Genomic DNA, 16,007 nt, shown 5'->3' on the forward strand with positions numbered 1-16,007 from the left:
TAAAGATTTCATTTTTAAGTGATCTCTACACTTACCTTGGGGCTGGTACTCACAACCCCAGATCAAGAATTGTACATTCCACTGACTGAACAAGTCAGTGCCTCCACTTTTTCTTTTTAAAGATTCAATACAAAGTTCTGATGATCTTAATTAGTGATTCTCATTCAGAGAAAGATCCATTTTTATAAATAAAACCCTTCACATTTTAAAAATTTTGAAACTAAAGTGATCTTTATTAAGATGACATGTTGTTCTAATACAAAGTCCATACAACATGGGTAAGAGGAGAAGGAAAGGGTATGTCATTTCCAGCAGAATCCAGCACAGGCTCTTAGAGACATTCCTTGTCACTCTATGTCACAATATGCAAGAAATCTGCCTATTGCATTCTACTTGTTGACCAAGCCTTCCCTATCGCCCAGAGGAGGAAGAAGAATACTCATTCCACTTGGAAGTCAGGGTAAGGCTCAGTTATTTCTGTTCCCAGGAATTCTTTGCAAAAGAAAATAATCATGTTGACAAAGTTTTTGTCAAAGCAAATACTCTCTTTGCTACTGGGAGCACTAATATTATAATTTATTTTAGAAACATCCTAAAAATAGGAGGCTCTCAAATATACTTTAGTATAAAAAGCAGGTTCCACTTAGTAAGCATTACTTGGAATTTTTTTCTTTGCTGCCGTGTCAGAGAAAGACAGACATGCACACAGAGTAGGTTTTTTAAAAAAAAGGAAAGATGTGTCAACAAAACTCAAATAAAAAAATCTTTTTTAAAAGAGAGAAAAAAACCAAGCTGATGAACAGAGTCACTTTTAAAAGGAGGAATTTGGGGTATCTGGCTGGCTCAGTCGGTGGAGCCTGTGTTTGAGCCCCACCGTGGGTGTAGAGATTGCTTAGGTAAATACACTTAAAAAAGAAATGAAAGAAGGAAATCATTAGTTTTCCATGCATATTTCTCTTTCCTTCTTAAAATTCCAAGCTTTTCTTTAATCATTAATCCTGATTTAACATATTTAACGCCCAGAATTACAACTGTTAGGAACATAAGAACCAACAAATTTGCTTGAGAAAAATGTTCCTGTTTTCTCTTTTGTCCTTGTTTCTCTAGCAGTCCTGGCAATCCACAGGCAGTGAATCAGCCCAGAGCAAGAAAAATAACATGTGAGAAACATGTGCTTCCAATATGCAGATTATTCCCACATTTCTGGATGAGTTTCTTCTTTTAAAGATTTATAGCTGCCATTCAAGTGAAAAATTACCAGTGTTCTTAAATATTACCATTATTAAAAAAATAAGGGAATTCAACATAAAAAGATATTGTTAGGGTCTATAGGAAAGACATATGAGAGCAAACATGTATTTTGGAGACATACCAAAATAGTGTAATTATTTCTTTTTTTAAAGATTGACTTATGTACTTATATTAGAGAGAAAAAGCATGTTCTCTAGGGGTGGGATGGGAGGGAGAGGGAGACAGAATCTTAAACTGATGCCATGCTGAGTGCACAGCCTGACATGTGGCTCAATCTTATGACCCTGAGAGCATGACCCAAGCTAAAACCAAGAGTCAGACACTTAGCTGACTGTGCCACCCAGGCACCCCTAAAAATAGTGTAATTAGTAATCAGTATTTGAAAAGTATACTCAAAAGGAGCCTCAAATATTATAAAGGAAAGGGAACTGTCTGTTCTCGAAACATGAGATAAAGTAATAAAATTGTAATTTTGCTTATGAGTTAGGAAGAGGAGCCTACATTTATCTTCCAGTAAATACTGTAGGGTACAGCAGGAAGTATTATAGAATATTCTTCCAACGAAATGATAGAAACCATACTGCTATATACAGTTGACACAAATAATATGAGACCTTGGGAAATCTACTCTAGGAAACAATCCCACAGGCTGTGAAACAGGCTTTCACAGTAGGGAAAGAAAGGAAGGGTGGGGAAGAGGCATATGGACTAGATCAGTGATTTTCAAACTATGAAACCAGTTTTCCTTCCTGGGATAGTTCTAGTCATCAAAGGGAAAGTAAATGAAAACTGCTTTCCTCATGGAATGCTGTGGCTGAAGATACTCAAAAGTCAAAATTTTGGGGGCGCCTGGGTGGCTCAGTGGGTTAAGCCGCTGCCTTCGGCTCAGGTCATGATCCCAGGGTCCTGGGATCGAGTCCCGCATCAGGCTCTCTGCTCAGCAGGGAGACTGCTTTCCTCTCTCTCTCTCTCTGTCTCTCTGCCTACTTGTGATCTCTATCTGTCAAATAAATGAATAAAATCTTTAAAAAAAAAAAGTCAAAATTTTGTATTGCAAATAGAACATCCTAAAAGGATTTAATCCAAGGAGGGTCGCTAATAGTTTATTCCTGCTGGTCATCAAGGATTCATCACCACATTCCCCGCACTCACTTCTCCAAAGGCCTTTGAGGAAATAACCAGAAAAGGAAAAGCTGGATCACATCACCCAAGTTAGGAAGAGAAAGAGCTTTGAGTACTTGGGGATCCACAGTACCTAAAACACCGAGGCATGATATTAAAAGCACTGCAAATTTCCATTGGTTTCACTGAAATCTACAATCCATTACTCCCAAATATTTGTTAATGTCATTCCGAGAATCATGTCTTTTTTTTTTTTTAATGATTTTATTTATTTATTTGACACAGAGAGAGAGGGAACACAAGCAGGGGGAATTAGAGAGGGAGAAGCAGGAGCCTCGCTGAGTAGGCACCCCAATGCAGGGCTCGATCCCAGGACCCTGGGATCATGACCTGAGCTGAAGGCAGACGCTTAACGACTGAGCCACCCAGGTCCCCCGAGAATCACGTCTTAAATGCAGTCCCTTCTGTGTTTGTACTCTCGTCCCTGTGAACACATTATCTGTTGTCTCTGGGCCATGCAGGAGGCTGCTTTGTTGTGCCGGCATGACAGATCCGAGGACAGAACTACTCTAGAAAGCCTAGCCATTCTTTAAATATCAGATTCTTACATATTCCTCACCATATGCAGGAGAGTAAACAGCTGAAAAGGTTTGCTTTTTTTTTCTTTCACTGAGAGAGATGTGTTTGGTGCTTTTTTAGAACCGTGTGTCTTTAACTGTTCACATAATAAAGAGGGAGGGGCAGGAAATAGATCAGAAGAATTAAAGTATTGTGGAACAGAATATTTCCCAAGGAACCGATCAGCAGTTACTAAACCAAAAAACATCTGGGACTTTTGTTTAATGTTAAAATCAGGTACAAAAACTGCGTGCCAAATGAATACATGCAGTTCATTCAGATGGGATTAAGGGAAGGAATACTATTTAAGTGATCTGATTTTTTTTTCGTTTCTGCAGAATTATCCTGAAGATGTTCTAAATTACAGAAGAACAAAGTAACAAAGAATTTAAAAATATTTTCATGCACTTTCTTAAGTGTCTCTCCTTAAAAAAATATGTATCTGTTTACAAATAATTCCAATTTCTTCATTTTGGTTCTAATAGCTCTGTCTGAGATGGTTTAGATTTACTGACTTTTCTCCCTTGAGAGAAAAATAATTTATTTAATGTAATTGCTGATAATTTCTATTCCCAAGCAAGAGTCAAATTTCTTTCTTCTTCCCCCAAATGGAAAATTTTGCCCCAAATTAAAGGCATATACTTTGTGATTACTGAAAATCTGTAAACTCAGGCATAAAAGTGTTCACTTCAGCAACTAAATGAGTGAGTGAAAATAACAGCACTGGGGCGCCTGGGTGGCTCAGTCGGTTAAGAGTCTGCCTTTGGTTCAGATTATGATCCCAGGGTACTGGGATGGAGCCCCATGCCCGGCTCCCTGCTCCGCGGGGAGTCCGCTTCTCTCTCTCCTTCTGCCTCTTTCCAGCTTGTGCACTCTCTCTCTCTCAAATAAATAAATAAAATCTTAAAAAAAAAAAAGAAAGAAAAGAACAACACTGAAGCCAGCTTAACAGAATGTCCTCTTACATGAGATTCTAGTGTTTCCTTGAAACAGGCAGCTGATTTTAATGAGAACTAAGGTAACTGAAGTGAAACCTTCCATCTAAAATCAATTTTCCAAATCCATAAAAAAGCCCTGGCAAAAGGCACTCATGCATTTTTCTTGCATGAGCAAAAACCTAAACTTTAAGGCTGATTTCCAAATCTTCTCATTCCAGTAGATCAGTCCTTTTTTTTTTTTTTTTTAAGATTTTATTTATTTATTTAACAGAGAGAGAGCGATCCCAAGTAGGCAGAGAGACAGGCAGAGAGAGGGGGGGAAGCAGGCTCCTGGCTGAGCAGAGCCCAATGTAGGGCTCAAGCCCAAGACCCTGAGATCATGAGCTGAAGGCAGAGGCTTAACCCACTGAGCCACCCAGCTGCCCCTCCAGTAGATCAGTTCTAACCTATTATTCATTTCAGTCTAAAGTGTATTTATTCTCATTTATGGAAATGAAGTAAGAGTCAAAGAATGAAAGTACTAGAGTCCTTACCCTTGGAAGATTTTTCCTCTTCCTGTTTGCAACTTCTCCAGCTCGGAAAAGCTTCCATTCAGTTAAAGTGACAGGCAAAGTGGTATCCTTTGTGAGCTTTGACCGTAAATAAGCTTGGGAGCTCTTCAGTTCCATAGTCTTCCGGTTGAGGAAATGTGGTTTGGGAGGAAGCTAAAACAGGAGAAGATGTACTGGTAAGGGTAAGATCGTGTAGGGAATGACAATGTGTCAAGGTCAAGTTATCTCAGAAAAACATGTCTCTTGTCTTTAAAGTCACCTCAGTTGAGGATATCAGAATTTCTTTTTCCCCATTTGTAAAGTCATTTATCAGGTTTCTAATCCAATGTTCTACAAAGATGTCATCACATTTCCAGAAAACAACAACTCAGAGTCCTCATTAACTCAAGGCAGTCTTTGCCTGCCGGGGTGACGAATGCTTTCAGGGACAAGTCAGGTAATTCAGGGCACAGACTGTTGTGGGACTAATAGGGAGCTGTGGTAACTACAGTGAAACGAAAAGCTAGTAGCTTGTCTAAAGGTGTGCATAATCTCATATTTTTGAAGTCCTAGTAAGTGAACAGAAATCCCAAAACGAAAGAAAACAAAAAGTTGTGTGCTGCCCCCCACAACCCCACAAAGAACACAAAAACCACCGCTACCAACAAGACCCATATTTCAGTGCCTCTTCATCTTGGCCTTAGTTAAACCACTTTAACCTTTTTGGCGGATCACAAACAAGAATCTTGGGTTTTCTTAGGTTAATTACATATAATGTTTTCTCATACTGATCCTTTGGTTTTACCTTTGGTGTTCTGAAAGCACTTTTTGGGGGTGGTAGCTTCCAAGCTGAAGGGGATCGCCACATGGGTAAAGGGTGCACTGGAATGTCTTCATAGGGATTTTCTTTGGCGGGATCTTGAAAAATAATGGGAAAACAAAGTTTAGAGAAACACAGTTACATGGAAACAAAGGGACTACAGCTAGGAGGAGAAATAAAGAACTATGTCAGCTCCCTAGTCTACATTGCTGGCCCTTTAAGCTTGAAAACCACTCAGGCATCCCACCAAGCTGAAAGAATTCTCAAAATACTATATACTATAAACATCTACTTCTGAACTCAGCAGTCCACTAAACTGGCTACAAAAACCATTCAAAAATAAAAGAATTTATATGACAAAAGTTTCCATATTTAAAAGAAACAGTGGGGCGCCTGGGTGGCTCAGTTGTTAAGCTTGTCTGCCTTTGGCTCAGGTCATGATCCCAGGGTCATGGGATCGAGCCCTGCATCAGGTTCTCTGCTCTGTGGCGGGAAGCCTGCTTCTCCCTCTCCCACTCTCTCTGCTTGTGTTCCCTCTCTCCCTGTGTCTCTCTCTGTCAAATAAATACATAAAATCTTTAAAAAAAATAAAATAAAAGAAACAGCTACAGCAACATACACTTGATTATAAAAGAAAATACCATCCTACAGTTAAGGGCTCCACCAAGTACATACTTATTAAATTTAACTGCAAAGTTTGTGGACACGTACATATTATATCCTCATAGATATTGTCCTCCGACTGTGTGTAATAAAGTGCTGAGCCGGAATTTCTTCCAAGTTCTTCATGAATCTTCTGTGAGCTCCGATTTCGAAAGTGCTGAATATCCTCAAATTCAAAGGATTTCCTTAAGAAAGAAGATATGTTTTAAAGTTATATTGTTTTAAAACTCTAGTGTTCTTGGGGCGTCTGGGTGGCTCAGTTGGTTAAGCCTCTGCCTTCGGCTCAGGTCATGATCCCAGGGTCCTGGGATTGAGCCCTGCACTGGGCTCTCTGCTCAGCCGGGAGCCTGCTTCCTCCTCTCTCTCTGCCTGCCTCTCTGTCTACTTGCAATCTCTGTCTGTTAAATACATAAATTTAAAAAAATCTTTAAAAAATGGGGAGCCTGGGTGGCTCAGTGGGTTAAAGCCTCTGCCTTCGGCTCAGGTCATGGTCTCAGGGTCCTGGGATCGAGCCCCGCATCGAGCTCTCTGCTTAGCGGGGAGCCTGCTTCCCTTCCTCCCTCTCTGCCTACTTGTGATCTGTCTGTCAAATAAATAAATAAAATCTTTTAAAAAATCTTTAAAAAATAAATAAATGAAACGCTAGTGTTTTTTAAATTGGTATGCTAGAAATCAGTAAGTAAAGGACTTGCATGCAAAATTACAAAGGTGTTTTATCATATACCTAAGAATAATAAACTAGGCTGATACCTTATATACGCCATGAGAAAACTGGAGGCCTTTGGCCAACTACATTCACGTTCTTTATTGCATAACTTTATAAAATTCACTCTGATGAAAAGTGAAGCCAAGACCAGCATGTCCTAAATGAAGCAGAAGAACGTACTTACTTCCCTACACATTCTTACATGATACAAAATGCAAGTTTTCCCGATGTTCTTATGTCCGCAAATTGTCTTAGGTATTATTTCCTTTTGTAGGTACTTTTCCCTTGGGTTAATCAACATCTGTAAAATCAAACTAGGCATGGAACCCAGGCAGGGAAATGAAAATGGCTTTGAAAGGAGAAAAGCAGCTCAGCAGCTCTGTAAGGGCAACACTTAGAAAGATCATCACAGAGCAAATAAAAACATACCTTTTAGATCTCCCTCTGATTTTTCTGCTGTATTTCTTTGGTTCAGGCTCCTGAGAAGAGGCCAAAGAAGCCTCTGTGCAGGAATTATTTTCACAGTATTTTCTGTCACAGTTTCTTTCCTTAGATGGCGTAACACCGGATTCAGACAAATATCTGAATGTCCTGCGAGGTTTGGGCAAAGGATTTATAGAAGGTCCGCATTCTTGTCCCTCAGGTTCAGAGTAAATATTTTCTAAGCTCTTGGTTATTCCATATGAACTATCCAGAACTCTGAAATTTTCTTTTTCTGAAGAGTCACAGCGTTCTAAAGCCAAATTTAAGACTTTATCTGGGGGGAGTGCTTCTATTTTCTTCCACAGTATCTGGGAGGTATAGAAGTTTCCCGGAGGTAAGGAAGTCTCTGGATCCAGAACAACCCCTTTCCAGCTTTCAATCTGTTTGACCCTAGAACATACCCAGCTGGATTCCGATTCATTTCTAAAGAGGTGTGGGTCATCACATCCACACTGCCCACCTTCGTCCTCAGTTTGATCGGGGCTGTTAGCATCTTCATTAACGTCTAGACCAACACTTCGAGAGTTGGTTATATCCAACTTTTTGCTCTTTGCCTCAGCAACAGGACTTTTCTTAAGAAGAATCTCTTGATGGCAGTTAGTATATCTCACTCCAAAGTCCTTCGGATGCCACTTCTCTGGATTAGATATACCGTTAGCTCTTCCTTCCCACTGAGAAATTTTTTGTTTGATATTTTTGCAGTGGCTTCTTGACAGTGTCTGAACAGCAGAACGAGAAAAACCGGCATCCATGTTCCCAGCTGGGTGCACAAAGTACGGATTTTACTGAGGCTCCATTATAAGTAACTGAAATACCGTACTCTTTATCCTGTCACTTAGTATCCAAACAATTCCAGCATTTTCCTTTCATCTTTAACATGGAAATCTCTTTTTAAAAAGAAAAATCTTGATTACTGATCCTGTGGAAAACGGCTGCAACTTTATGTTGAATATTCCTATTAAAAAGAGACAATCATATGTTAACACAGTTTTATAATTTCCTAAAGTCCACTAAAACACTGCCTATCTCTCCCTAAACAATTCATTTACACTGCATATGTAAAAATATACTTGTCATCCACTAAATCATTCAACTCCATAAAGTCATTCCTAAGATGGTGCTAGAACACAGAGAAAATAACTACCTTGTGATATTTCTCAAATTGTCAGCTTTAATGTTCTGCCCTATTTAATTTCCTTAAGTTACATAGAAGGAGGTTTTATAAGAGATTACATATAGTAGTATACAATATTACTTTGTAAAATCAATTTCTTATGAAAACTTCTCTTAACAAACAAGAACCATTAGAGTATTATAAAAAGCATACATATAAAGAAATACCTCCCAAATAAATAATAAGTTTATGCATACACCGAGAGAAAGATCCAGTTAGTCTGGAAACACATCAATACCTAATTTCCTCCTCCTCTTCTATGTTGGGAGATAATACTAGCCCTTATTTCAACATACCCTTATTTCAACTTTCCCATTTAGCAGCACAGGACTCCATACGCACAGTGCTAACGACAAGTCAATGTGCCATTAACTATCAGTTGCTTTGCTTTAAAATATCATAACTTATTTTGTCATCCACTGAACTTTTGCACATTGTGGCCACCACACCCTTGACCCAAATCAGCAAAAATACTTACAGGCACTGTCACAGTCCTTCCTTTCACAGACAGGCTTCACTCATTTAGGCCCATAAATGTTTCCTCAAATGTAAAACTTGGCATAGAACTGTTCTTATCAACTGAGTAAAGACCCGATCTCAAGTTCTACTGTATACTGGTTATAAATAGCAACTGATTCAAAACTTCCTGAGGCAGGGGTCATCCTTCCTTGAGCTTTGTCTGTGGGGCCTTGATTAACAGGCAGGAAAATATCTTGGCCCAGCTCTGTCAGGGCAGCTGACCAAAAATGATACACAATTCACACGCAAAATTTATTCTAGGCGGGACAATTGCTAATCAGGGCTTCCATCAACTTTCATTTCAAACATTCCTTCAAGCTTGTAGGAAAATCAGCTTGGCCTGCAAATAGACTCTGATGAGGACTGAATGAAAAAAAAAAATCATTCTAAATAACCTTAAGATATTAAACTAATGTGGGTGGAAAAAAACAAACCCTAAGCCCCGAAATACCAAAGCTGTTGTTGCAGAACTCTTTCTTTTTTTGGCTGCTGCCACCGCCACCACAGTCCCCAGCCCTTGCTGTGCGTGACCTGCCCACACCATCTGGGGCCCAGGCCCAGAACTGTCCATAAAGACTAATGCGTACCATGTGAAGGCCCAATCAGTCACTGCTCACTATTAAACTGAAAATCATTTTGTCACTTCTGATGTTTATAGAGTAGTCCTAAGGATTTTAGGGTGTGCTTGAGACTCACGTTTTCCTCACAATACACACGGTTTATTGTGAAAATCTGCATATAACTTTTGACTTCTCCAAAATTTAATTACCAACAGCCTACAGATGGCAGGAAGAAGCCTTACCCATAACATTAACAGCTGATTAACACATATTTTGTATGTTATACATATTATATGCTGTATTCTTTTAAAATATACTGTATTCTTATTAAAAAACAGAGAAAATATTAAGGAAAATCTTAAGGAAGAGAAAATATATTTACAGTGCTGTCCTGTACTTATCGCAAAATATCTACCTAGAAGTGAACCTGCACAATTCAAACCTGTGTCATTCACGGGTCAACTGTATTTTTCTCTCTCCTAGGAGCCTAGTAGAGGTTTTTAGCAGTCTTTGTCAATGCTTTCTTTACCTTTCCTTTGTTAATATGTGAATGTATGTAATGTATATGAATGACTGGAAGGTACGAATGGATCAAACTGGGAAGAAAGATCAAATTTGCTAGGGCTAAAGAAATTTTAGGGCCAAAGAATTTTTTTTTTTAAGATTTTTATTTATTTATTTGACAGAGAGATAGAGAGAGAGCACAAGTAGAGCAGCAGGCAGAGGGAAAGGGAGAAGCGGACCCTGAGCAGGGAACTCGATGCAGGGTTTGATCCCAGGACCCTGGGATCATGACCTGAGCTGAAGGCAGTGGCTTAACTGACTGAGCCGCCCAGAGACCCCAGGAACAAAGAAATTTTTAACTTGAAGATCACAAGCAACAAACGCTAGATTTATGGACTTCACACACAATTAATGATGTGTATTGATGGTGTTTCAGTGGCAATCAGGTAGCAGAGGAACCTAAGACACTCCTAACAGACGCGGGCATTATAAACAAATGCTATTTGCTCCTAAACATACGTAGTAATACACTGCAACTTTCAAAATATGGACAAATGATTTCAAAAACAAAAAAGTTTTAATGCATTCTAACTAGACAGATATCTACCTAGACAGTACAGAGAATTTACCTTTATATCTGACTTCACAGTTCCAATTTTTGACAGATTAAACTCTTTATAATGTGGCTTGTCTATTCTCATATACAAGTTCTCTGATTCTGTCTCCTCCAAAAAATAAGAATCACTCACCAACCAAGAGGCATCTCATGTCTGACTTAAACCTAATTGAATTCTGAGTCACCTTCCTCCCCAGCACCTCCTCTACATGGCTCTCCTGCTCCGTGCGATCCTTTATATCCCCACCCTTCACATCCCCAGTTTCTTGCATTGACCTCCACTACCAGAAACATTCTAAGCCCCAAGTGCCGGCCCAGTTTTCAAGTCCTAGATCTCTCCACAGCGTCATCTTTTGGAAAACTCCCTCAAGCCAACTCACACATTTATCCCTAGAGATTACTTCCTCAAGTTTGCTGCAATGGTTCTAACAAAAACAGAGACTGAGAAAATATGACAACTTCAACAATTTTTAGGATTTTTTTTTCGTATTACCACGAAATGAGTCAGACTTCCCTCCCAGTAAAGATGACTAAGGCAGCAGGCAGGACTCACAACTTCAAGAGGAGGGAGAGCACTCAATCACCATAATGGATATCTCAACAGAAGAAACAGCGACAGAACAAAAGATGTACAAATATGAAAAATCAGGCATGGTTTTAGAAGCATAATAAAATACCATGCTTGGAATAAAGGGTACTAATCAAACTTTTTTTTTTCCTTATTCTTTGCTCCCAAAAAGGTGATCCTTCATCAGGTCCCCCCCCCTTTTTTAAAAGATTTTATCCATTTATTTGACAGAGATCACAAGTAGGCCGAGAGGCAAGCGGGGTGGGAGGGCGGGAAGGAGACTCCCTACTGAGCAGAGAGCCCGATGTGGGGCTCAATCCCAGGACCGTGAGATCATGACCAGAGCTGAAGGCAAAGGCTTAACCCACTGAGCCACCCAGGCAGCTCCTTAAGGATTTACTTTCATCCAAGAAACCCATCAGCTACACTTTATCAGCTTAAAATTCTGTGTTCTTAACATATTAAAAAGAAACCAATTTGAGTCCATTCAGGTAAGTGAAATTCTCTGGAAAAGAGAATACTGATGCTCTGTTTTACTAACTCAAGGCTTACATGGGAAAGCTTCTTACTCCAAATCCTTTAAAACATTTTATTTGATCAAACATAAAATATCTGACAAAATAGGAAGAATCTGGATCATTCTGAAAGTTGATTTAAAAACTGATGTAAGAGTATACTTTTAACAACTGATCTACTTTAGACAGACAGAGAGAGAGGGCAGTTGTGTGAGTGTGGGGGGAGGGACAGAAGGAGAAACTCTTCCACCAGACTCCCTGCTGAGCACAGAGCCCAACAGGGGGTGCAATGGGGAGGGTTACGGAATGTGGGGTAGGGGTGAGGGCTCAATCTCACAACCCATGAGTTCAAGACCTGAGCTGAAACCAAGTCTAAGCTCAACCAAATGAGCCACCCAGGCGCCCTGAGGATCTGCTCTTAAATGATTAATATTTTTATGTGAATTTTACCTCAATTAGAAAAATGATGAAAGGGGCACCTGGGTGGCTCAGCGGGTTAAAGCCTCTGCCTTCGGCTCAGGTCATGATCCCAGGGTCCTGGGATCGAGTTCCGCATTAAGCCCTCTGCTCAGCAGGGAGCCTGCTTCTTCCTCTCTCTGCCTGCCTCTCTGCCTACTTGTGATCTCTGTCTTGTCAAATAAATAAATAAATCTTAAGATTTTATTTATTTGTCAGAAAGAGAGAGAGAGTACAAGCAGGTGGAGAGGCAGGCAGAGGGAGAAGCAAATGACTTGCTGAGCAAAGAGCCCAATGTGGGACTCGATCTTAGGAACCTGGGATCATGACCTAAGCTGAAAGTAGCTGCTTAACCGACTGAGCAACCCAGGTGTCCTGAATTTGTGAGAAATTTAAATGAATTTAAAAGTTCATATTCTGGGGCGCCTAGGTGGCTCAGTGGGTTAAAGCCTCTGCTTTCGGCTCAGGTCATGATCCCAGGGTCCTGGGATCAAGCCCCACATCGGGCTCTGCTCAGTAGGGAGCCTACTTCCCTTCCCCTCTCTCTGCCTGCCTCTCTGTGTACTTGTAATCTCTGTCTGTCAAAACCAATGAATAAAATCTAAAAAAAAAAAAAAAAAGGAAAATGATGAAAGGGACAAGAAAGACTCTTACCACTGGCCACAAAAGTCATTGAACTAGACTTGCTTTCCCAGCATAAATACAAAACCAGACTTATAGATTAAATAAAATAAATGCTTTTGATATTGGATAACAGACAACACAGGACTGTAACCTCTCAATGAAGAAAAACAAATGAGGCAGGCACTATGTTGGCTCAGTTTTCACCTTGGAGGCTCGTTCCAGAAAATAGCACAGAACATGATACGCTTGCTGAGTTACAGATAATGGATCAGAGTTTGGAGGGGCTAGGAAAGATGGCATTTTCGGGGCCCCGTATCAGATAGGAGGGAGCAACACAGAAAAAGCTCCAGAAATCTATGTAGGATCCCTGGGGTCTTGGTTTAAATACCAAGCTGCTAAGGCACAGGGTAACACTGCTGGAAACAAATTACTGGGGAAAGAACAACTATAGGGGACCTGGAAGCTGATTAATACCCAGAGTTCACAAAGGGCTGGGAAATGTCCAACTTCCAATGATCTATAGAGGAGCAGACTTATCGAACACCCAGGCAATTCAGTAAAGACGTTAGGAGGGCATGGTTTGTCAGCAGGGCTAAATTAGCCCTACAATAAAGACTACTTTAGAACTACCCTAACAAAGCTTTTTTTTTTTTTTTTTTTTTTAATTTATTTGACAGATAGAGATCACAAGTAGGCAGAGAGGCAGGCAGAGAGAGGAGGAAGCAGGCTTCCCGCTAAGCAGAGAGCCCGACGTGGGGCTCGATCCCAGGACCCTAGGATCATGACCTGAGCTGAAAGCAGAGACTTTAACCCACTGAGCCACTCAGGCGCCCCCCTAACAAAGCTTTTGAAAGGTCTTAAAAGCGGGTGGCTCAGACAGTTAGGCATCCACCTTTAGCTCAGGTCATGATCCCAGGGTCCTGGAATCAAATCTTACAGTGGGCTCCCTGCTCAGCAGAGACCCTGCTTCTCCCTTTCCTTCTGCCTGCTGCTCTGCCTACTTGTGTTCTCTATCTCTGTGTCAAATAAATAAATAATCTTTAAAAAGCAAACAAACCAACCCACAAATTCAAAGATCAAGTTATCAGAATTTCAAGATGTCTGCAACAGAGCATAAAGCCCCACAAGGGCCCTTTTGAGTGCAGTATAGCTACACTGATTGTCTGCCCATGAAGCTGGCACTGTCTACACTATATTGTGGAATTTATAGCAATGTGGGAATAAAATGTAAGAAGAGTACAAAGGAGGGAAAGGAAAATGGAAAGAAATATATAAATTTCTTACTTTATACATGAAGTAGTACATTTTTTTTAAGATTTTATTTTTAAGTAATCTCTATATCCAACATGAGACTCAAACACACAATCTGAAGATCAAGAGTTGCATGTTCCTCTGGCTGAGGCAGCCAGGAGCCCCATGTAGTACATTATCTGAAGGGGAAAGATTAAAGTTGTACGCTGTGAACTCTAAAGCAATCACTTTAGAATCGAATTCTAAAAAAAAACTCAGTGCAGAAAAAGACAGGGGTGGCAGGGAGGAGGAAAAACCGCAAGAACCACCACCACCACCACCACCAAAAAACAAAAAAAAAACCCCAACACAAACAGAAACAGAAAATGAATAGCAAGACTGTACACTTAAATCTAATCATACTAATAATTATGTTAACTGAAAATGAGCTAAATTCTAAATAAAAGGCAAAGATGATCATACTTGATTAAAAAACAAAAAAACAAGCCCCAACTCTGCACTTCTTTAAGAACTGCATTTTGAATTTCAAGACACTTCTGTTACAATAAAGAGGTTAGGCCAAGAAATACTAGCAGAAATAAAGAGATAAAGATATTTCAAACAAAAATGGAGACAATTCGTCAAGAAGATTGAATAATCCCCCCCCTTTTTTTTAGATTTTATTTGTTTATTTGACAGAGAGACACAGCAAGAAAGGGAACACAAGCATGGGGAGTGGCAGAGGGAAAAGCAGGCTTTCTGACTAGCAAAAAGCCCAATGCGGGCTCAATCCCAGGACTCTGGGATCATGACCTGAGCTGAAGATAAACACTTAATGACTGAGCCACCGAAGTGCCCCCAAGATTGAATAATCCTAAATGTTCGTGTACATCATAACACAGTTTCAAAATGTAAGAAGCAAAAAATGTAGAGCCAAAAGGACAAATGGACGTATCTGTAATTTTACTGAGGATTTCATTCCTCTTCATGAGTAATAGCCCCATTGACAGAAAATCAGGAAATAGATAAAAGACTTGAATACCACCATTAATCAACTTGACCTAAGTGACATTTTAGAACACTACACCCAACAACAATAGAATATATATTCAAGCATACATGGAATATTTACCAGTAAACCATATGTTGGACAATAAAATAAAACTTAATGAATTTTAAATGACTGAAGTCATCCTGAGAATGATTCTCTAACACACAATGGAACTTAATTAAAAATAAATAATCAAAAGATATCTGGAAAATGCCAAGATATTTGGAAATGCTTATGTTATAAAAAGAAAAAAGTATGGAAACACTGTATCTTGCTGTTTCAAGTTAAAACACATTTTATTCCATTAAGTTTCAAGTCATCACTTTATTTTTTTAAAGTTTTAAAAAATTTTTATTTATTTGACAGAGATCACAAGTACACAGAGAAGCGGGCAGAGAGAGAGAGAGAGAGAGGAGGAAGCAGGCTCCCTGCTAAGCAGAGAGCCCTAAGTGGGCCTCACTTCATAATCCCAGGACCCTGGGATCATGACCTGAACCGAAGGCAGAGGCTTTAACCCACTGAGCCACCCAGGCGCCCCTCAAGTCATCATTTTAAATTATTCTCCAGATTAAATGCTTTACATTAACATCTGTCTAAATTATCCTACTGCCCATCCTGCACAAAATGTACCATCCTTTTCAGTATTACATGCTTCTAAATCCTATAGTGAAATTTGAATGTCATTATTCCACTTATATCTGAAAAAAAAATCCCAATGATTTAAGGTTGTTTCTTAAGAAGGAATAAAAAGTAAATTAAACTCAAAGCAAGTAGAAGAAAATTAAGATGTAAATATTCATGAAATAACAACCACCGAACAACAGAGAAATCAATGAAACATAAAAAGTTATTTGAGATGTCAATAAATTGATAAACATCTAAGTGGGCTGAACAAAGAAAAAAAGAAGAAAAGGCACAAATTAAAAGTATGAGGAATGAAAAAGGGGTCATTACCTACAGATCTTTCATAAAAGGATATAAATGATGATTATGAATAAATTTGTTGTAGTAAATTCGACAACTTAAATGAGATGGACAAATTCCTTGAAAGATATAAAC

At 39.4% G+C, this 16,007-nt stretch overlaps 1 protein-coding gene across 4 annotated transcripts in view; it reads right to left on the minus strand.

The window, feature by feature from the left end:
- The window catches only part of DENND2C (DENN domain containing 2C), an 80,626-nt gene that overhangs the window by 32,098 nt on the left and 32,521 nt on the right, over positions 1–16,007 (minus strand). For 2 of the 4 annotated variants that reach the window (XM_044238962.1, XM_044238965.1), the window contains exons 2-5: positions 7,078–8,086; positions 5,991–6,127; positions 5,265–5,377; positions 4,463–4,633 (exon numbers count right to left, since the gene is read on the minus strand). In XM_044238962.1, coding sequence (XP_044094897.1) covers positions 4,463–4,633; positions 5,265–5,377; positions 5,991–6,127; positions 7,078–7,883 — 1,227 coding nt within the window. In that variant the 5' untranslated portion in view covers positions 7,884–8,086. Of the gene's footprint in view, positions 1–4,462; positions 4,634–5,264; positions 5,378–5,990; positions 6,128–7,077; positions 8,087–8,601; positions 8,664–8,783; positions 8,832–16,007 lie in introns of those variants that run through there. The other 2 variants (XM_044238963.1, XM_044238964.1) reach the window with 2 other exon arrangements.

This window comes from Neovison vison, chromosome 2, assembly GCF_020171115.1.
Source record: "Neovison vison isolate M4711 chromosome 2, ASM_NN_V1, whole genome shotgun sequence".
Taxonomy (NCBI): Eukaryota; Metazoa; Chordata; class Mammalia; order Carnivora; family Mustelidae; genus Neogale; species Neogale vison.